Source organism: Odocoileus virginianus, chromosome 32 (assembly GCF_023699985.2).
Source record: "Odocoileus virginianus isolate 20LAN1187 ecotype Illinois chromosome 32, Ovbor_1.2, whole genome shotgun sequence".
Classification (NCBI taxonomy): domain Eukaryota; kingdom Metazoa; phylum Chordata; class Mammalia; order Artiodactyla; family Cervidae; genus Odocoileus; species Odocoileus virginianus.
The window spans coordinates 35,359,567-35,383,567 of record NC_069705.1 but is presented as its reverse complement, the minus strand read 5'-3'; the positions used below and the strand labels follow the sequence as shown (position 1 = coordinate 35,383,567).

Sequence of the window (24,001 nt, the reverse complement as noted above, 5' to 3'; positions counted from 1 at the left end):
AGTTTACATTTATTAGCTAATCTACAAAAGCTAATCGAAACATTAGCATGTTAGATGCGTAGAAGAAAAATTGTTGACACCCTCTACATGAGTATCTAGTAACTATACAGGTTAATTATTGTTTTCTCATAGAAAGCAGAAGTTCAAGAGAGTTAATTTCTCTAAAACTTTTTCAAAAATTACTTTTAAAAATATTTTACTTTTGCTAGAAAATGATTATTTTAAATGTTTGAAGATTTTTATTTGTATTGTTATACATTCATATCAGTTACTATTTTCCATATGTAATTTGATATATTACCATTTATAAGTAAATATATTTTATGTTTCCCAGCATGTAGTTATAAATTTATATTCAGTATTAACATATTTTACATTGTTATTTAACTTTTCACAATAAAATTTTTATTTTGTCCTTTTTAATCCTATACTGAATAAAAAATAAAGATTTATATTTCCTCTTTAATGTATAAAGCCCAGACATATTTAAGATATATAAAGAGATGTAAATATGTCTGTGGCATTAAAATTTCATGGGGTAGGTGATTAGGAAAAAACATCTATTAACGTACCATTAAGGGATGATAATGAAAAAAAAAAGGTTGAATAATAAAGGAAATAATTTAAAACAATACTTTGTTTCATTTTTATAGTTTTATATGGCTGCATAACTACATGTAAAGTAATATAGATATCTACTTTAAAATTATATATATATATATATACACACACACATATATATAATGAATATCACAAATGTATATACATAGCTCAGTTCAGTTCAGTCTCAGTCATGTCTGACTCTTTGCGACCCCATGGCCTGCAGCACGACAGGCCTCCCTGTCCATCACCAGCTCCCGGAGCTTGCTCAAACTCATATCCATCTAGTTGGTGATGCCATATACATAGTTAGCTATCAGTATACACATAGTTATGTGTGTACTGGCTTGGAATATAAAATACAATTCTTAATTGTATGCAGTGAAACACACCGAAAAACACAGAGAGAAGGAAATGAATTCAACATGAATCTTCATGATGATAATAAATCTGCCCTTTAATGACTATCTCTCAGATGCTGGACACCATTCTCAGCACAGTAGAAGTATGCCGTATTTCCTTCAACCCTTTTTATATCTTTACATTTTTTTATATAAGCAAACTGAGGTTCAGAGACATGAAACGCCCAATCTTAAAACGCTAATTAGTGAGAGACCTCATTCAGCTCTGGCTTACCCCAAGACCCAAGATCTTTTTGCTCTTTTTGTCTCTTCTTGGCCTCGAACAGCATGCAGTGTGGAAGTAATGATGAAAACATGAGTAAAATACACAAATGCTATGAGATACATACAGATGAGTAAGTTATTTAGCAAGCATTTGTTGATGAGTGTAGTATATGTGTTTACAGTTCCCAAGTTTGGAGTGTGATTGTCTGCTTCATCAGTAAAATAAGGCTAACCCTACCACCAGCTTCATAGATGTTTTTGTGAGTATTAAGCGAGACAATGTCTGCCCGAACCTGAAGTAGGAATGGCTCAATGATTCTTAAGTGTTATGAGCTGGACATTATAGAACACATAAACCTGCCTAAAATACTGTCACAATCCAGTTTCACATGCAACTTTTACAGAGTCCTAAAAATCTGTGCAAGGACAGAGTAAATATAGTCTTTGTTGTGGGTATTCAAGAAGCAAAAGGTGCCTGTGATGCTTGGACAAGACAAGGGCAGGAGAAAGACCTCCACCTGAACTCTGAGGACTTTGGAAAGGCAGAAAAGAAAGGAAATTTATTTTAAGCCAGGCAAGAATAGAAACAAGATACAGAGCAGGAAATGAGCTTGGTCTTTAGGGAATCAGAATTTGTGAAACACAGACTTGGAGAAGAATGGGAAGCAAAACAAGAAAGGAAGGCTGATGCCAGAGGTGGAAAATCGGTGTCCAGTTCTTTGAGAAGTTGAAAGTCACTGAAGGTTTCTGGTCAGGTGAATGAAATGATGCCTTTTAAAGCTTACTTGTGACATTATATAGGAACTGGAGACATAGTTGGTACAAGAAAGACAGTATTGAAACCACTGCATTAAATCAGAAATCCATGCAGAATGAAGTGGATGGGGGATGGCAATGATGGAAATGAAATGGTCAGTTTAGGTTGGAGTAGCTGTCTCCCCTCTCCTCCAAAATAATCAAGAGCATTTGGGTATGATACAAGGAAAGGAAGTAATTAGTGACAACTGTGTGATTTCAAGGCCTCAAAGAAGGTGAAAGATCATTACTATGAATAATGTAGAGGTAAATAAACAGACTTAATAAATCTTTGATTCTACACCTATTACATCTAATATGATTATAAATAAACATAGTTATATAAAAGGGTGGCACCAGTGGTAAAGAACCCGCCTGCCAGTGCAGGAGATGTAAGAGATGTGGGTTCAATCCTTGGGTGGGGAAGATCCCCTGAGAAGGAAATGGCAACCCACTCTAGTAGTCTTGCCTGGAGAATCCCAGGGGCAGAGGGGTCTGGTGGGTCACAGTCCATGGGGTTGCAGAGTCAGACAGGACTAACGTGACTTAGCATGCATGCATGCATATAAAATATGCATTTTGATAAAATATTAATTATAAGTCAGCAAAATGCTCAGATCTTGCATGTAATTCTGGAAACCATCAGCACAGAGATAATGACTGAAGTGCTTAGATTAGATGACTTGCCAAGGGATACAAGTGACCAGAATTCCCAGGACTGCGTGAATGAAATCTCTCTACAACTTCAGGGAGCCATTGTCTGCACTTGCATCAGCGTGAATTTATTCACAGATACCAGTAAGACCTTTTCCTTTCTGTCAGTCAAAGTAGACTACCCAAGAGTTTTACCTAAAGTGTCTCTGGGAAGGTAAGGACTCCCTCCTCTCACGCTAAGTAAAGTGGTGCAAAGAGAAGCAACAGGGGAAACTGCCATTAGCACACCATGCTTATGGTCAAGTCCCCAGTGGCAATGCTTAACGATTCATTGTAAACTGTTCACAGAGTCAATCTGTTAGGCTCTATCCAGGATCTTTATGAGATCTAATGAAGCATATGGTGCCGTATATGTTAAACCATAAAACCAACTAAAAAATAGGATGGGAAATAATGTTGAATAACAAATGATTCTTTGAGAGTAAATATGAAATAATATTAAGAAAAATTATTGAAAATATTAATATTTCAATATTCAATCCTTGCTGAAATAAAAATTATGAATTGATATGTTGAGAAAACTAATTGAGATGGAAGAAAGGCAACTGAATGCCATAAAAAATATAAAATAATATATTCATGGTTACATTTTGATTTGGGCCAAAAATCTTAAGACTCAAATGTTTTTAGTTTTAACATCCATCTATGAATTTGCACACCTGATTGTATGAGTGTTAAATGTTGGTGGCATGTGTGTCTTTCCACAGAAAAACTTACTTTATATGGTAACCTATTTTGTCTATAACACAGGTTTTTCTGTTTCAGTTTAATTTTATGTTCACGGTGCATTTTCAAATTTGTCTTCTGTTTTATTTGATAGAGAAATATAGCACATTTCACAAAAATTCTTTTAATCAACTGTGTTTACAGTTGATATATTTTATGTTATGGAAATTATGGAAATAATTTTATAATAAATTATAATAAATTATGGGAATAATAATAATAATTTTATTTATAAATTTTATTTATTATATTTATTTATAAATTTATAAATTAAAAATTATAAATTATTTATAAAAACAATAATTTTTATTATTTCCATAATAAATTATGGAAATAATTTTATGTTAGTAGAGGATGCAGAAAAAAGCAGATCAAAGTCATACTCACTGTGGTAGTGCTGCTGGCAGGGAGCGTCTAATAATTGAATGGACTTGTCTGTAAACATCCAGCTTAGACATGCATCGGCAGGAGGTGTGATTGGCAAAACTGATTGTTACTGGTTTGGGGCCTTGAGAGAGAGGCACTGTAATTTCAAACAACTACAAAGAAGGGACAAAAAGAAGAAAAATTATATAGATACTATAAAGCATTTCTGTGGTAAAAGCTGGAGCCCAAAAAGAGCCCAAAACTCTTTGTGATTAGGGAGTGCCACCTAATGTATGCAGGGTGCTAAAGTTTTTTATGATTACAAGTAAAAACTGTTTTGTGTCGAATCAATATCCTTTATCAGAACAGTAAACAGTCCATAGTGCTTATCTCATGCCACTATAATTAAGCATATTAGAATTTTGATAACCAATTAATGATTACAGAGATGTGACAGACCAATGTGTTCAAGGAAGAAAGGATTATCTCAGTCTTCTATTATTCCAGGGGGTTAAGAAATGGCACAGATATAAATATCTTTGTGATATAAGAGCAAAGCTATTGGCCACAAAACCTGGAAATGTTTGGTTAAGTCTTATTTTCTATAACCTGAGTATACACACGTAAAATACCTAGATGTAAAATTGATTTTCATGCCAAATGAAAATCCAACTTCAAAGTAGCTTTATATTTTCTGATATATCTGATGGGTTTATTATGTTTAAAAGAAAGGTACATTCATTAATAGATAAGGCATCATTTCTGCTGTTTTGACAAAAGCATTATGAAAATATAAGCGTAGAATAGGGAAGGACATCATACATGAGGGTGGATTAGAGTATCAAATTTTGTTTAAAATCTTATTCTGAATGCCTTATTAATGGAGAAGTTCAGTTTTTCTCTTCCTTCCACAAAAACAATGTTTTAAGTTGAATATACAAGTAAATTAGTGATTAAGTAAAACTAAGGATTTAAACCCCAAAGTTTCTTAAAATCTAAATTATGATCACTAATAATGGTAAAAGCGAAATCCTGGGCATTATCTGCTTGAAAATATCAGTTCATAGTAATTTAACTACAGTTACACCACATGTTATTTGGTATCTTTATGGACATTTGAGTAGTGCTAAAAAAGACAACACACTACAGGCTTGTGAATCCATCATCTTCTGCTGTAATTTCATGGCAACCATTAAAGATCACGGCAAACATTTAGGGAATAGAATTAGTTGTCCATTTTGTTCATGCCTAGAGGGAGATTTATTGAAATGAAGTTTGAAGAATGAAATACGGAAATACCTAAATAATAAATGTGCACTTTCTTCACTTGAAATGTACTTATTATATATTCATGTAAAACTTCAGCTACTTTCTTAGCATCAGCGCCTTGGACGAAGTTTTGGCACAGGCTCACATCCAGAGAGGGCACTTTATCAGCAACCACACTTATAAGTTGTGTGATCTTGGAAAAGTCATTTAAGTTTCTTGAAGCTGAATATTTCTTTTAAAATCAGTCAATTCAGGACAGCATTTCACCCATTAATTCATGGGACTGTTTTAAAAATTATATAAACTCATGTATAAGATTGTGATATGTATTTTGATTGCTCTGTAGATGTGAGTTATTTGCATACATTCTCAAGAATTTAGATATTTTCCAGAGTACTTTACTCTGCACAGATAATCTCAACATATCCCAGTATTATAATTTTGACCAGTTTCCTCTCTAAAAAGACATTTGTTTATGCAGTCGGGAGGAAACCTTTTTTTAGGTAAAATACCATATTGGCAGAAATCTTTTGCACTATGCTTAATTATTTTAAGAGAAGATAATTCTCTACTATCTATATATACTATAATTTTTCTACTTCTTATAACATCTCTGGACCCTACATTAGGAACCAGCATTACAGAAAAAATATAAAGTGGTTTAGAAAATAAGCATTTTCTAAACTCACTTAACTTTACTTAATTTTTATATTTACAAATTAATTAAACCCTGTCATAGTGGACATGATAGGAAGATGTATAGGTCAGCTCACAAAAACCTAAGAATTTATGTCTAATTCTTCTGTACTCAGATATATGTACCCAGAGCTTAGGAGAGCCACTTAAAGGCCATTGGTATTAAGACTGGAATTAAAGTCTTGGACACTGATGATATTACTTGGTGAGATCATTCTGAATGAAAACAGAATATGTCTAATAATAGAAACCTGGGCAACAGGGAACATGTAAAAGATGAAAAAAGATACATGAACTAGTAAACATGCTTGGGAAGAATTATGACCTGACGTGGAGAACCAGAAGGGGGTACTGTTGAGTGGAGGGAAGTAAAAGAAAGAGAGGGGACTGTGTGTGTGAGGGTCAAACGTCCTCAAGTGTGATAAGGACTGAGCGGAAATAACTGGGTATCAAGGCAGCTCTGCAGGCTTTAGCGGGCAGGGGTCAAAGGGCAGGAGCAGGTGGGGATGGAGAAACAGTAAAGCTTGCCTCATATGCTTGGGGAGGGAGGGATCAGACATTTCAGACCACAAAGGCATTTCTGCTTAGAAAATGCATATAAAAAACACTGCAAGATCTGGCATTATCTCAAGTGACACAAGGCAGAACAAGGCCTGATAGTGAAGGATAAGGCACCATTTGAGATAACAGCTATTGCAGAAGAGTGAATGATGGTTTCCCAACCCCAGACCTCAGCCGCATCCTTCCTCCATTCAATGATTGTTGCAAAACCAGGTTCCACCCTGGCATGACCTCCAAAGGGGAGAGAGCATTATGAGTGATCACATACAGACTTCAGCCATCCCTGGGTGGATAATATCCACAATCAGGACCCACCCCAAAGCACCAGGTGTGTACCAGGGAACAGAAGACTGTTCTAGTGAGACAGAGATCAGTAAAAAGCACATTGTGAAGCATCTTCCCAGTGAAGTAAGCCTGGCCCTATACTTTCAAAGGGTGGAAGGGATTCTGGTCGGTGAATATAATAGCTATAAGGATAAAAGGACAAGTGAAGGGGCACAAAAAAAAAAGTCACTACAAAGAACTGTGTATTTCCTGTAAATTAAAATTTTTCATAAGCATTAGAACTGTGGAGGAGTTTAGGAGAAGAAATTATTTATAATTAAGGAAAATAAAAATTTAATTATTGATGTTATAGGGATGTTTCTTGTTTGGGTCTATGTGTAGGTAATTGGCCAGTTGAATTAAGTTAATTTTATCAAAAGGAAGAAATAGGCTGAAAATTAAAGTAAAACACCTTTTCTTTTCTTGAAACACATTTTTCACCTCCAAATGTTGACCTGAGAGTTTTCAGGGGGTTTCCTTAATTCTCTACTTGACTGTGCCAGTGTGGAAAAAATTTAAGGACCCGGAGCAGGATGGCTTTGACCAATATAAAAAGGAGAAAGATTTTTGACAAGTAGTTTTATGCATCTGACAACTTTAGATAAAACAGAAACATTCACTGAGGTGTCCTGTAGGTGTGGGCATTAAGGAGTATTTGTACCTATGCCAGCTGAAGATACCAGTTTCATCAATTCATGACTGAAAATCACAGTCAAGCAAAACTAACAATAAGAGCGAATTTGGAAAATAAATCTCTGTGTATGTATAATGAGATTAGGTTAGAATTATGAAGATACCAAATAATTTACCGCAAATGCTCTTGGTAAACAAGAACCTGCAGTTTCATCCCTTTAAGGAATCTCTGCCTGCTATTTATATAATGGCTGAAACCAACACTGACTATCATTTTCTTTCAAAAGAGTTAAGGTGTAGCCAAACACGTTAGTGTTTGAAACAATAGATTCTTTATACTTTAATACAATAAAAATCTTAAATTTAAATTTAAACTCAGAGTGCAAAGTTTATGCACTATGTTCAGTTTTAGCTAATAATTCTACGAATATACATGTACCTAGTAAATACTAATTGATGATGATAATTATAACTTGGTATTTTGAATATGAGTTTCCCAAAATAGTTTGATGTCATACAGTGAATTGTTCTTGAACGATGGATGTTTAGCTTGTATATAATTTAGCATCTAAATAAAAATAAAACTTACCATGGGGATTGATGCTATACTATCAGTATATGCCTTTCATTAAGAGTCACTGGTTAGAAAAGATCAAAAGAATTTACATAAAGATGACATTTAAACATGGATGGAAATTGAAAAAATTTTTTGATTGTTTATTCAGTAAAACTGTAATAAATAAGAGGAAATGACAAACATTTCCAACTGAGAGGTCCTCATTTGCTATCAACTGGAATTCTTTAATAAAAATATTTAATGGTCCATTCCCACCAACAAGAATGGACTTCAAATAAAGCTTGAAACAATAGGTTGTTTATCCCAGGGTAGCAACAATCCCTATTTCTACTCCTCTTGCAGGCCATGTAAGAAAAAGGTATAGGATTTCCTTTCTTGAGAAGATCCTGGATTACAGGTTAGAACCAAATTCTAAAGAATGTTTGAATATTTGGCTACAAATATGACACACACACACAAATGCCTTCCTTTACAACATTCTTTTATCTCAAAATATGACCAGTTTCTCTTCAGAGACTAGTATCTCACTACCGTATTTAATTTAAATATTCCAACTTTGAGCCTGTTAATTAAGTGCAGATACAATATGTAGCCTCAGAAAGCATGGCTAATAACTGCAGAGAAAGAAAGTCGGACTCAGTCACATCCGACTCTTTGTGACCCAATGAACTGTAGCCCACCAGGCTCCTCCATCCATGGGATTTTCTGGGCAAGAGTACTGGAGTGGGTTGCCATTTCCTTCTCCAGGGGATCTTCCTGACCCAGGGATCAAACCCAGGTCTCCCTCATTGTAGGCAGATGCTTTACCGCCTGAGCCACCAATACGAACTTAAAGACTAATAACTGCAAAATCCAATAGAAAAACTATACAACATTTAAGCAAATCATCCTCCAAATGGGAAAGAGGAAAACTGAGGGTTTATTTTTAACCTTTCAACTGAGTATATTAACCATATGGCCAGGTATCAAGAGGTTATGAGAACTTAAGCTAGGTCTGGGAAGACAGCAGGTCCTTATTAGGACATCTGACACTGAATTCATTTTATATGTTTTTATACATAAAATGTACACACAGTAATACAGTTAAAATAAAAATGCCAATTCAGGAGTTTTAGAATTACTGAATAAAACTTGTGGACATGATCAGTACCTCAAGTTGGAAAAAAGTGTTATGTCTAACAGATGCATTAATTTTCTTCTGAAGGCAAATGGTATTCTTAAAGAAACTTCTGATAACTGGTATTGGTCTAGAGTTCTTTTCCAACATCTGGATAAAACCTGACTTCCAACAACTGTTCTTGCCAAATACTACTTAGCTAAATATTCATAACAAATTGCGTTCCACTTGTTAAATACATATGAATGCAATAAATTAATCTTTCAGACTGCTAGTATTCTGTTTAATTAATGGAAGAACTATCCCTGTCAGCAGTGCAAAATAATCCTTCTAAGTTTCACTCCACTGCTCCAGTTTACTTAGGATTAAGTGCCTTTTGCAGTGAAAGACAATTTTAGGAAACATTTACTTTAACTCCAACATATCTGTAGCAGCTTTGCTAATCTATATGCTTAATTTCTTTATAAAATAACAAAAAAATAGAATGGCTGTTTCTTTTTAAGATGGCAATATGGAATTTTAAATAATGTGGCTCTTGTACACGAGAATGAGGGAAAGAAGTTTAGCGCCCAGACTCAGCTTCTGTAGGCACGAATGGACATGCGTTGTTTCTTCGGTTCTAAATCCAAGACGTCCACGGGAAGCCCATGGATTTAGCAGTTCTTTTTTCATTCCTATCTTCAGCGAAGCTGCTTAATGACAATACCAACGTTTAAATAGCTTTTTATCCAAATGTTGGCTCGAAAGCAGATGCCTTTTGCTTCTGCTTTTGCCATCAAATAATTTACATTCTGCAAAATCTGCTTTCTACTTTTTGGTTACGTGTCTTAAACATACAACACTTGAAGCATAGGCTTAGGAGTGAGGTCAAGAGGACATCCGATCTGTGTAACTTTTCAAACTTGCTTAGATGTTATTTGGGAAGGACTCTGAAGCAGTTGTTATCGATTAGCTCACTCTGGAATGCTTAGTGCATGTGGTTTTACTTTTCAGCTCACGGCTGGCTTCCTCACACATGCTGATAACCTGCCCTTCGTAAAGCACTGTAAAAATGCTCTATAAAGTTTCTACTAAAAACTTGGGTTGTACATTACTTAAGGTACAGTTTATATGATTCTAGTTGGTGATTTGGTGCCAAAAGATGTCTGGAATTCCTGTAATGAAACAAAAACTTTTTTTTTTTCCTTCAGAAAATACCACTAAGAAACTTCCTTTTATGTTTGAAAACAATCATCACATGCTACCATTTATTCTACTCTGAAAATATAAAAAAACATAATTATATTAGCAAAAATGTCAAAGACAGAAACACTGCCTTCAGCAGTTTCACGTCTTGCTCTCCTTGGCTTGTGAACCTTCTTGATAGGCGCCACAGAGTACGTGCTTCACCACACTTGATTAATTGAATTCAAATTCAAATTCTCCCTTTCAGTATAAAAAAAAAATCTGAGTGGATTCTTCAGGCTGGAGAAGGGCATGAAGTTACAAAACCAAAGAGAGAAATAGATGGGACTATCAACAACTGAATATTGGCCATTCCTCAGCATTGGCTTTCAGTCTTCCCTCCTGATATAAGAATTCTCTAAGCAGTAACAACCACACCAAGGCTCCAAGAAACATTCATCAGTGTGAGGTTTCTTCCCAGATCTACAGCTGAAGATCCAATCACTTGTTGTAGGATTCTAGAATTACATGCCCAATCTCCCTCTGGTATCTCTACCTACTTACCACTCAGATGCTTCAAAATAAGCCTATTTAAAACTCCACCTTTGACCTCAAATCTGTTTCCTTTCATCTAAGGATTTATTCTATTGAGTGCCCAGTGTTTAACGCATACCAACTTCTGCACTGTTATGCCCCATAGTGATAACCAAACACAGCCTTTGCTTTCTTAGGGTTTAGAGAATGGGAAGTAAAATGATTTGACTGATAAGGTGATGATTCTATGTCGGATGAGTGATAAAGGCTGCTACTGAAGCATAGGACAGGATGCTGTGAAGGTGACATTTATGTCCAGGCTGAGGTTGAGTAGAAATTAGCTAGATAAGTGGGGATATGGAGTGGTGTGTTAGGAGATGTTTCAAACACAAAGACCAGTTTACCTATACATTTGCTGTATGCTGGCTCAGTGTCAATAAGCAATGTTACTGGAGAGTTCTGAGCAGTGTCAGATTTATCATTTAGAAAGAAGAAACACTGCTACAATGTGGCAAGGGGATTGAAGGGAAGTAGGAAGGGGGCTTTGACATCAGTTTAGAGCTGGTCCATGCGTAATGGTCCAGGTAACGGATGGATGTGGTCCAGACCAGAATGAGGTCAGCACATTAAAGGCACTGACGGGTCCCAGAGATCTTGGAAAGGTATAGGAAACGCTGATTGGGCTTTTAGTGAAATGAAGAAAAATCAGGTCAATCGACTAATAAAAGAATGGCATCATTTACTAAGACAGAATACTGAAGAAAGAAAACGATTCATTGACTTGTTTATTTGTGAGGATGCGACTGGGGGCAGGGAAAGGATGGGATCTGGTGTGAGACAGACTGACTCTGTCTAGGGGAAGCCCAGTCACGAGGTTGAGTAGGCTGTGGGGAAACCACGAGAGAAGTCTGAGGTAGAGATGGAGATTTGGGGGAGGGATCCCCAGAAGAGCAGAGAGAGAAGGTAAGGAAGGAGAGCATGTGCAGTCAGAGGAGGGTGCCCAGGGCAGGACCCAGAAGACTAAGTGCCTCTTTCCCAACTGATTTCAAATTTTTAATTCCAAAATTCTGCAAATCTTTTAAAAATTGAAGTAGTAAAGTGCAAATTACCCCACTATTTACAAAGTTAAAAATTGCTGCTTTGCAGATCAGAATTTATAAGAATTGTGAAAAGTGATTATTTTAAGTATCAAGTCTATTGAAAAGGATCCAAACAAAATGGGAGAACAACATAAACCAACAACAATAAACCAGACTTCAAAAGTGGTATAGCAAATTCTGATTGTTTTTCCTGTGAGCAGATAATAGGGAGGAAGCCAGTAAAATGAATAGTAGCAACATCATAAATGTATCATAAAATACTCTTAAATTCTGTGAAGTTTGGAGGTCAAAGAAGGTGAAATACAGCCAGAACTATTTCCGTATGATATAAAGTAGACTTAATTTTCTTCCAGGAAAAAGATACCATGTTTGATGTTTAAGTACTGAGGCTACTGGCTCAAATTCTGTTTTATTTACACATAGCACTTAAACTTAGCACTAAATGCTCTTAGCCCTGGAGACTTAGAATTTCTGAAGCCTAAACCCCTTTAAGGCCTCCAACGTGGCAGAGCAGTTTGTATGCTGTGTATATACATATTGTCCCTACATAAATACCTTTACTCTGATACCAATTAGGTGAATATGTGACCTAAATAGACCAGTGACCTAATTAGAGAATAAATATGTACTGGTCACAGAAAACTACTAATGGTTTGTTGAAGACTAAATATATTTGCTTTGCTTACTAACAAAGAATTGATTTTCTGTTTCCCAAATTCAGACTTTTACCTAAGGGACTCCAACTTGGCACACATGTAAACACATATTTAGTAAGCTGATAGTAAGAGAAATAGAATGTTGACTTTTGCTTGTATTAAATATAAATGGGAAAAAAAAGGAGAATTTTCTCTCCTATTTGTTAAAGAAATAGATCTTCTTAAAAGATAGAGCTGCAATTTATAGTATACACTTTTGGTTGGTAAAAGAATCATTTAAAAATTACACAAGTGAGTTAATCAACTGTTTTAATATTCTTAATCATTAAGAAATTGTTTTAAAGTCTGATTGAACACTTAAGGATTAAGGGTCAGAGAACCAACTCCCTGAAACTGTAGGGCAAATGCTGTGGATGTGTCTGTGCTTTCATTTCTTTTCTGGTGAGAGGGTCCATGGTTTTTGGGGCTCCTATAAGGGGGTGTGCACTCCCTCTGTGGTGGGCACCCGGATGATCAGTGCATGAAATAGACCTGTTCTTCCCTCTGTGGAGGTGACAGACATTAATCAAATAATAATGACCCTATTTATAAACTATATGATTATAAGCTATAGTTGTTGCTTTGAAAGAAAAGTATTAGAAACCACAAAGAATTTTCAAGAATACTGAGTGTAACCAAGTCAGAAAAATCTCCCCCAGGGCTTCCTGGAGCCACGCGATACTTGAGTTGAGGTCTGAGGAGCTGGTGTCTTAGCGGGAGGAGACTGGAAGGCCAGGGTGGCCCAGAGCTGTGTGCAAAGGTCTGGGGCGGAGGGCGATGGGGTCTCAGAACTGAAGGAAGCTGAGATCACGGGGACTACAGAGAGGGAGGTCAAGGGAGAGTCGTGTTAGAGCACGCCGTGGAGGAAGGCAGAGGCAGTGATAGAGAATTTGGTCTCATTCTAGGAGCAACCGGGAATCGCTGAAGGCCTCTTACTCTGGAAACCAATAGCATCAGTCTGGTGTGTCTGAAAATATCCTCAGGGCGGTGTTGAGGATGGATAGGAAGCAGGGATGGGGAAGCAGGGAGAGCAAGGAGGATGGTGTTTCCTAAGCTGGAAAGAGCATCAGAAGTATCTTGGATGACAGACATGCTGCTGGGCATGGGGACTCGAGACTTAACATCTGATTTGGTGACAGTCCCATCAGGGATGATTTCTTTCTTTCTGACTAGAGACGACGTCATGCAGTGAGAAGGAAAACCAGAAGACCAGGTGCTTTTTACGACGCTGTTGTTGTTTGGGGCTAGTTTGGTGTCGCAGAGAAAAAGCCTGACTGAGGAACTTTACACAAAATGTTGGGCACTGGTATCTACAGAAGATATATTTTGAACTATTTAATGTAAATATTAAAGTAATCATTAATGTTACTCTATAAAGCTTGAGACATTGTAAAACCAGATTCATTTAAAACACTGTCGCTAACACACAGTAGAAGAATCAGTGGGGGATTAGTAATGAAACAACACGGAACAACAGACTGGTTCCAAATTGGGAAAGGAGTATGTCAAGATTGTATATTGTCACCCTGCTTATTTAACTTACATGTGGAGTACATCATGAGAAATGCCAGGCTGGATGAAACACAAGATGGAATCAAGATTGCCGGAAGAAATATCAATAACCTCAGATATGCAGATGACACCACCCTTATGGCAGAAAGTGAAGAGGAACTAAAGAACCTCTTGATGAAAGTGAAAGAGGAAAGTGAAAAAGTTGCCTTAAAACTCAACATTCAGAAAACTAAGATAATGGCATCTGGTCCCATCAAAGTAAAGTGAAGTCGCTCAGTCATGTCCGACTCTTTGCGACCCCATGGACTGCAGTCCACCAGGCTCTCTGCCCATGGGATTTTCCAGGCAACAGTACTGGAGTGGGTTGCCATTTCCTTCTCCAGGGGATCTTCCCGACCCAGGGATCAAATCCAGGTCTCCCGCATTGTAGGCAGACGCTTTTACCATCTGAGCCACCAGGGAAGCATCACTTCATGGCAAATAGATGAGGAAACAATGGAAACAGTGAGAGGTTTTATTTTCTTGGGCTCCTAAGTCACTGCAGATGGTGACTGCAGCCATGAAATTGAAAGATGCTTACTCCTTGGAAGAAAAGCTATGACCAACCTAGACAGCATATTAAAAAGCAGAGACATTTCTTTGCCAACAAAGGTCTGTCTAGTCAAAGCTATATGATTTTTCTAGTAGTCATGTATGGATGTGAGAGTTGGACTATAAAGAAAGCTGAGTGCCAAAGTATTGATGCTTTTGAACTGTGGTATTGGAGAAGACTCTTGAGTATCCCCTGGACTGCAAGGAGATCCAACCAATCCATCTTAAAGGAAATCAGTCCTGAATATTCACTGGAAGGACTGATGTTGAAGCTGAAACTCCAATACTCTGGCCACCTGATGTGAAAAACTGACTGACTGGAGAAGACTCTGATGCTGGCAAAGATTGAAAATGAGAGGAGAAGGGGACAACAGAGCATGAGATAGTTTGTTGGCTTCATCAACTCAATGGACATGAGTGTGAGCAAGCTCTAGAAGTTGGTGATGGACAGGGAGGACTGGAGTGCTGCAGTCCATGGGGTCGCAAAGAGTCGGACATGACTGAGCGACTGAACTGAACCGAGTAATGAAAAACAGCCTTGGATGTTGTCAACTGTTAACTTATTTTCACCAAGTAAATAAATGAACTATTCAAAAAACAGGAATTTCCAGAAATGAACAAAAAATTCCAATACTACAATGGCTGTCATTCAAATCTATATGATATAAGCACTCAAAAAATAAATTTCATCAACTAAATCCAATAAGGCAGTTCTAAAATGATTAATTATGAGCTCTTAATAGATATATTTTGTTTTACTTGGTAACATAACTCTTCAAAAATCTATTGTTCGAGTGTATTGCATATCATCCCAATTTTAAAAGAGACATAGCCCTTCGTTCTTTGGAAAACTCAACTGGTATATCAAGGCCTTTAAAAAAAAATCAATGCAAGTTGATATTTCATTTAAACCAAGCACCATAGTAATAAACGATATTGTCTAGGATGCACATCATACCACTTGACTGAAGTATTTTAAAATATACACAACTAAAGGTATTTAAAAAATGTTATTTTACAATAATTCCTAAATCCCTCATGTTTATTTTCTGTAACTTTAAAAAAAGTCAACATGTTTTTTTCATCAGACTCAGAAGACCAAAATTCCTTTTAAATAAGAGTTTAACCTGAATATAAAAACAGCATTAATTTTAATATCTTTTAAAAATCAATACTATCTTTTGGAGAATATGCTACTGTCATTAATTTTTTCCATTGGATTTGTAAAAAGTGGCTTTGATGCCACTATATAAACAGAGTTCATAAAGTATCAGTTACGTTTTTGGTGATAGTCTCTCATCAAAAACACAACTATTGAAAAATTCACTTCATTCCTCACAGACAAGAGAAGCAGCTCTGAATTGAGCTAACTTATTTTTAAAATCTTTTTCTTTTGCTGGGGACCATTTTAAAAGTCTTTATTGCGTTTGTTACAATATTGCTTCTTTTTTATGTTTTAGTTTTTTGGCTGCAAGGCATGTAGGGTCTTAGCTCCTGGACCGGGAATAGAACCCGGTCCCCCCGTGCTGGAGGGCGCAGTCCCAGCCCCTGGACCGCCGGGCAGTCCCTGCACTAAGTTCCCTGGCGGGAGCAGAGGTGAAGCCAGGCCGGGGCCTGCCGGAGCCGCATACCTACCGTCTTGCTGAGGTAAGCGGTGCTGGTGTTCATGCACTGTTGCCCCTCGCTGTTGCAGCAGCCCCCACATCTGTAGACGGACACACATGGAGGTTTAAAGAAGGTGTTTGTTGCTGCTCCAAACTCCTTCCCCACATCTATACACACCTCCCGTGGCATGCATTGAGTCTTTCTCCACTCATTATCAATACCTGTCGGGTCACAGGGAAGGCCGTAAGTCACACAGATGCCAAGGTGGAAAAACCCACAGCAGCTGGAAGTCACTCACAATGGATTGCAGAGTCAAGATTTAGATATAATAAATATATATTTATTTATATATTTTTATATATAATATATAAATAATTTATAAATACAATTTATTTATTTAAATTTATTTTATTTAAATTTAATTTATTTAAATTTAATTTAAAAATATAATATATAAATTATAATTTATAATATATAAATAATAATATATATTATTATATAAATAAAATAAATATAAATAAAGAAAGTTGACAGGATCCTACATTGCCCTGTGAACTGGAATATGATATGGTCTTTAACAGAGCAGCTAAAGGTATTTTCTATTAAAAAAACAAACAAACCAACAAAACTAATGTCTAGTACCATGTAACAAGCTCCGTTAGTGTTATGCTTCCTTACAATTAGAATGGATTCTACAGTACTTTACTTGTCCATGTGTGCTCATTCATGTCCGACTCTTTGTGAATCCATGGACTTAGCCTCCAGGCTCCTCTGTCCATGGGGTTTTTTCAGGCAAGAATACTGGAGTGGGTTGCCATTTCCTCCTCCAGGGATCCTCCCAACTCAGGGATCGAACCCTTGTCTCTTGGCTCCTGAACTGGCAGGTGGATTCTTTACCACTGAGTCACCTGGGAGATCCCTGAAAATTTAACATGTAGATGTTTATAAATAGAATCATACTCATTTGCTATTATATGTAGTATTTTTAATGTTGCAAAGCAAATATAAACAACATGTTTAATTTCTCTTTTTAAACTGAGTTGTGAATGAGATGATGGCTTTGGTTTTGAAAACTCATTTTTAGACTGGTGACCATGTCTTGGTGATAGCTACTTGAAATGAGAAGGTATTTTCTAGTAACAGGGACATGTATCCTGAACAAAATTTCTTTTTCAGGAAAAGTCAAAGCTTCCTATTCCTTTCATGCTTCCTCTTGGAATTCTGTTTCCAGTGAGTTGGCGCTTTACCTATGGCACTGTTGACTCTTTATAAAGACCGCATTACAGATGATATACTTCTTAAATGTTCTAGTTTATTTTTCCCCTATTTCCCCTAAAATAAAGTGTCTAGAAAAAAAGATATAAACTATGGGTTATTCAATCATGAAACCATTTTTGTTTGCTTTTTTTCTCAAAATAATTTGCAATCTCAAGCCTTTATAGCAGTTAATATCTAACAACTGAAAGGAGTTATTTTTTAAGTAGTCCAACAAGAGACCCCCAGGGGGTCTACGTCACTTTGTGCAACCATAATTTTTTGTGACTGCTGCTTAGAGATCACTCACTAACTTTATCAAAGCCCAGCTCTCAAGTTAAGTTCCATCTAAAGCAACAAGAAACAAATAGCAGTTGACAAGATGATTTTGGATGATGTAGAAAGTAAACATCTCTATATTCAAAGCAAAAGAAAAGTTTTGTGCAATTAATTTTTGTGATCTAGAATGTTTAAGTGATTGAAGTGTTATAGTGTGTAAAATTCATTTGTATGTTTTAAAAAAAATTACAGTGTGTTGATACGCATGCACCGGTCTTTATTTTTCAAGAAACCACTTTAACCACTTACAGTGAAATCTTAAAATTCTGTATTTGGAAAATAATTCTTCATTTTCTGTTTTACTTTTGGCCTTAAAGGTATTCAGTGGTATTACAAATGCTGAAATTAAAGGATCAGAATGGCAATTTGCACTGGGCTGACATGTGAAGCTTATTATATACTTTCTTTTCCCATACTTACTTCTTAAGATCTCTGTATTATAATGTGCTGCAGCAAATTTTAGAGTCTCTCCTGTCCTTGTGTTGGTGTTAGCCTGTTCTTTACTATGTTCCCAGCCTCCTTTCCTTAGCTGACACTTGTACATTTTCCAATATTCGGGGTAGAGCACAGTCATGAGTTCATCCACACTGGACACTGACCGCAGCTGCTCCTCCATTTCTTTGCCTGCATAAGCCTGTGGAAGAAGAATGCAACATAGTACTTCTCAGATTAAGGAAACAGAGGCGCTAGAAAACTTTCAGGCTAGTTTGATATATATATATATGCATAAGTGTATATACATATATATATATATAAAATACATGCTACATTTCTATTAAAATATTATTTATTTTCCCCAAATTGCTTAACTTTTCTTGGTAAAACTACATTCATCTTTTAATTTGAATCAGTAACACAATTTAAATGAAATTAAATATCACAATTAAAATATAAAATACACATTTGGTCATTAGGATAGAAAATTTTGAGACACAATTTTTAAAATAATTTCTAAAGTAGCTTATCATTGTTTTACAAAGTTGATGAATGTGCAAGTTTAAAAGTTATCTAAGCTTCTATTACCTTCCAACATAAATGAGATCAAAATCCAGTCTATGATAATTCTTTGTTTCACTTTTAGTTATTAACATCAATGAAATGTAATTAAGCATGAGGTTTGAAATTAGGAATTTTAGTTTATGAAAACTATTTTAGAACAAAAGATCCCATGAAGAATGAGGTTTCAATAACAGAATCACAATAAGGTTTACATTTTGGTGGGACCTTCCAGTATTTCCAAAAACTCTGATCATCAAGATTTATTCTGCCAGTAAAAAGACATGATATGCTAGCTCAGAGAACATGAATTCGGCTAATTAGTTAACTGTCTATATTGGTGTATTCAATTAAGTAGAACATTCCAAGTTATATTCAAGTAGTTACCATATTAAAAAAAAATTCCTTTTTCTTTTTTTTCCTAAATTTTTACCTTGAAACTATGGAAAATGGGACATTGTTTAACTTTATATGCAAAGTGAAATACATCATCAAATGTTTATTTTTATATTGCCATGATTATCCCATCTTAAGTCTAAACATATAATTAAATACTTTGGACGCTAAGCCTCAAAGTTAAGCTCCATAGGAATCAATCTGAGAGGTGTTAAAAATAGAGGTACTTGCCCCCCACCTTCCCTGCCAGGTATCTTGTATGACACCAGGAATCTACATTCCAACAAGTTACAGATTTTCTTTTCTAATTTCTGAAGTACAAAATTAATTTATTTGCTTTAAAAATCAAAATACAGTTAAACTGAAAGTCTTTCCACCACCATTTTTCACACTCCAAATCATTCTGATGTAGGTGGTTTTTGTACTACATTTTGAGGAACATAATCTAAGATAGATTTCTTACATTATCACAGAGCCTCGTAGGCAGTAGCTTATGAAATGGGTTCCTTCCTATTAGATAATAAAACTGGCCGTGCAGTTAAGCACTTCCCCTTTCCTCACTGTTGTATCAATTGAGCATATTAATTAATCTCTTTAAGCCTGTGTTATAAGAGTATTGATAGTAATCCATGGCTTTCTAGAAGATTATAGGATGATACACCAGACAGTTATACAAAATACACCTCTACTGAATAGATCAAGAGTCAGGTGGACAGGAGACCTTAGCTTACACAAAAGTGACAAAATATCCTTGCACAGTCTCCCAATTAAATGTGTATGAAATATCTTTCTCAGGAAAATGTCAGATGAGACACAAGATTCAAGAATCATCAACATCTCAGAATCTTAAAGGATTACTACTGAAGAGAAAGATGATAAAATACATGGGCATATTTGTGGTCACTGCCATGACATGGAGGCCATGTCCTGGGTGGGGTTCTGTTTGCCTGTTGGCATGACTAGCCCTGGAACACCCAGAGTAACGTGAGACTTCGTAACTGGTGGGTCCCAGGGCCCTGGGGGACTTTCCCCCATGACTCAGCTGGAATCAAAGCCAGGCTGTGACCTAACCTGGTCACACGAGTCTCACAAGAAACAGGCAGGAATGTTCTCTTTACCAAAAGGAGCTGCGATACAATACCGACATTGTATGACCCGGTGAAAGGTACACACCAAACTCCTGCTTGAGAAGGATGCTGAAGAGGGCTTTCAACTAAGTATTATGTGAAGTTTCATGGCAAATCACTTTTGTACTTCAAAATTTAAAAAGGAAAATAACGCTAACAATAATTACATCTGTAAGAGAATACAATTGATTACCCAATAGAGAAACAGAAGAAAAACATATGCATATAACTCACAATGGAGAAAATGCAGTATAAAAAATGAAAAAGATACTAGAAAATAAAAGTTACTCTATTTACCCTATTTATACTCTTAGATTGAAAAAAGGCCTTTCTAGAAGTGAATAGGAAAATAAAATGTAAACTATTTTTATGGTAGAAAACACTGTAAACAAAAGACAGACAATAAAGTAGAAAAATCATTGGCAATACACATGACAGATAGAAAAGGGCTAATATTCTTAAAATATTATATGAACATGTTATTAAGAAAATATAAGCAGACACTTCAGTAGAAAAATGGACAACGTACTTGAACTGCATATTCACAGAGTGTAAATACAATTAATGAGTACTTGGTGACAGCAGAAGTGAAGGAAGCTAGCGTCCCTTTCAGTCCTGGCGAGGGTATAAATTTGTACAGCTATTCAAGGAAAATGTGCTATTTCAACTTGAAAAGCCTTAGAAACAAGCTCCATTTTAGACAGCGAATGCACTTTGGAATTAAATTCCCTGTCTAATAGGGGTGATAATATAATTATGCCAGAAATATGCACATATTTATCATGAGGCTCTCTATGATAGCAAATATAAAAAGCAGCTTTACATACAATAAATAGGAATTGATTGAATAACGTACAATACAAACAGAAACTAGCGCAGAAAGTAATGTCACTATAAAGTGATGATATGGATATGTAATCTAGATGTGAACAGAGGCTCATAATACAGTCTATGAAAATGGAGAAAACACAGCTTATATATAATATACCCCTATACACATTGTTCATATATGTAGAATTTTTATTTCAGAGAACAATATATCTAGACAGATTGCATGCGTGTGTGTATGTATTCCCAAAAGTAAAATATATGTGGCAAAAAAGTTATCTTCTTCAAGTTGTAAGATTAAGTTAATTATTATGTTCTTTATGTATTTCTATGGCTTCCCAGGTGGCTCAGTGGTAAAGAATATGCCTGCAACGCAAGGATGAGTTCAATCCCTGGGTTGGGAAGATCCCTGAAGTAGGAAACGGCAATCCACTCCAGTATTCTTTTTTTTTTTTTTCCACTCCAGTATTCTTGACTGGGAAATCTCATGGAGAGAGGAGTCGGGGGGCTAGAGTCTGTGGGGTCACAAAGAGTCAGACATGATTTAGGGACTAAACAACAACAAAAATATTTCTATATTTTAAAATTTAAACTTTAAATGTAAAGCTTTATTATCTGAATAAAAATGTAACAGTAATCATCTCTAAGCATGTTGGAAGGCTATAGTATTTGCTCTCATTTCAGCCTTTCATTTACTTCACTCTTCTTATATCTGCACAGACCACGCCTTTGATATACTGTTTGATTTAAAACAAATCCACTTTTGCGACTAGAGCCCCTCAATACATAATGTAACTTTATAAGACCAAAAAAACCATTGGCAAAAGCAGAAGCTATCATAGGCAAATGTTATAAAAAAGCTTGATACTGAGTAATTTACTTACTTATTCCCACTAGATTTTAGTTACCATATTTGCATGGAAGAAAAATAAGCTGTAGTATCAAAAGATCCAGATATTCATGTTGGCTGCAGACCTTTTTTTTTATTGTAAGTTTAAAAAAATATATATATATATAGATAGACATATATATATATATATATATATAGTTAATTGATTGATGACTTCTTTACAATGTTGCTTTGCTTTCTGTCATACATCAACATAAATTAACCATAGGTGTACATTTGTCCCCTCCTTCTTGAATCTCCCTCCCACCTCCTGCTATTTCCCACCTCTCTGGGTTATCACAGAGCCCCAGTTTGAGTTCCCTGAGTCATACGGTAAATTTCCATTGGCTACCTCTTTACATATGTTAGTGTATATGCTTCCATGCTGCTCTCTCCATTCATCTTACACTCTCCCTCCTCACCCCAACCATTGTCCATCAGTCAGTTCCCTATGTCTGCATCTCCACTGCTGTTCTGTGAACAGGTTCATCAGCACCATCTGTCTAGATTTCATATATATGCATCAACATACGGCATTTGTTTTTCTCTTTCTGACTTGCTTCATTCTGGATAGTAGGTTCTAGGTTCATTCACCTCATTAGAACTGCCTCAAATGTGTTCCTTTTTTTGGCTGAGTAGTATTCCGCTGTGTATATGTACCACAACTTCTTTATGCAGTCATCTGTCAATGGACATCTAGGTTGCTTCCATGTCCTAGCTATTATAAATAGTGCTGCAATGAACATTGGGGTACATGTGTCTTTTTCAGTTTTGGTTTCTTCAGGGTATATGCCTAGAAGTGGTATTGCTGGGTCATATGGTGGTTTTATTCCTAGTTTTTTTTTTTTTTTTAAGAATCTCCATACTGTTTTCCATAGTGACTGTTTTCCATAGTTTCCCACCAACAGTGCAAGAGCATTCCCTTTTCTCCACATCCTCTCCAGCATTTATTGTTTGTGGATTTTTTGATGATGGCCATTCTGACCAGTGTGAAGTGATATCTCATTGTAGTTTTGATTTGCATTTCTCTAATAATGAGTGATGTTGATCATCTCTTCATGTGTTTATTAGCCATCTATATGTTTTCTTTGGAGAAATGTCTGTTTAGGTCTTTTGCCCACTTTTTGATTGAGTTGCTTGTTTTTCACTATTGAGTTGTATGAGCTGCTTGTATATTTTGGAAGTTGTCAGTTGTTTCATTTACTATTCTTTTCTCCCATTCTGAAGGTAGTCTTTTCACCTTGTTTATATTTTCCTTTGCTTTGCAAAAGCTTTTAAGTTTAATTAGGTCCCACTTCCTTATTTTTGTTTTTATTTACATTATTCTAGGAGGTGGGTCATAAAGGATCTTGCTATGATTTATGTCATACAGTGTTCTGCCTATGTTTTATTCTAAAAGAGTTTTATATTTTCTGGTCTTACATTTAGGTCTTTAGTCCATTTTGGGTTTATCTTTGTGTATGGTGTTAGGAAGTGTTCTAATTTCATTCTTTTACATGTAGTTGTCCAGTTCTTCCAGCACCACTCATTGAAGACACTATGTTTTACCCATTGTATATTCTTGCCTCCTTTGTCACAGATAAGGTGCCCATAGGTGTGTGGGTTTATCTCTGGGCTTTCTATCTTTTTCCATTGGTCTATACTTCTGTTTTTGTTCCAGTACCATATTGTCTTGATGATTGTAGCTTTGTAGTATAGTCTACAGACTTTATTTTAATTGAGTAACATCAGATTTCATTCCTCTGAACCTCATTTTACTCCATAAATGCCAATAATGATATCTTCCTCATGGAGCTTTTGTGATGATTCAAATAGACCTTTAATATGAATGCATATTATACATTTGGTAGTTGGGAGTGGGATTACTTGTCATTTTACCTTTTTGGGGGAGCAGAAGCACAGTACAGAGACTATGGTTTTAGATAAACTGAGTCTCAAACTGTAACTCTGAGTACTGTGCCAGCTCT

The 24,001-nt window shown here is 35.9% G+C and overlaps 1 protein-coding gene and 1 long non-coding RNA gene across 3 annotated transcripts in view; one reads left to right on the top strand and one right to left on the bottom strand.

The window, feature by feature from the left end:
- LOC139032616 (uncharacterized) overlaps positions 1-8,901 on the top strand; it is a 68,833-nt gene extending 59,932 nt beyond the window's left edge. The window contains exon 4 of the long non-coding RNA XR_011485181.1: positions 8,230-8,901. This is a non-coding gene — a long non-coding RNA (uncharacterized lncRNA). The remainder of the gene's footprint in view (positions 1-8,229) is intronic.
- VEGFC (vascular endothelial growth factor C) overlaps positions 1-24,001 on the bottom strand; it is an 80,579-nt gene that overhangs the window by 7,933 nt on the left and 48,645 nt on the right. For both annotated transcript variants that reach the window (XM_020890444.2, XM_070460113.1), the window contains exons 2-4: positions 18,219-18,432; positions 16,236-16,426; positions 3,849-4,000 (exon numbers count right to left, since the gene is read on the bottom strand). In XM_020890444.2, coding sequence (XP_020746103.2) covers positions 3,849-4,000; positions 16,236-16,426; positions 18,219-18,432 — 557 coding nt within the window. The remainder of the gene's footprint in view (positions 1-3,848; positions 4,001-16,235; positions 16,427-18,218; positions 18,433-24,001) is intronic.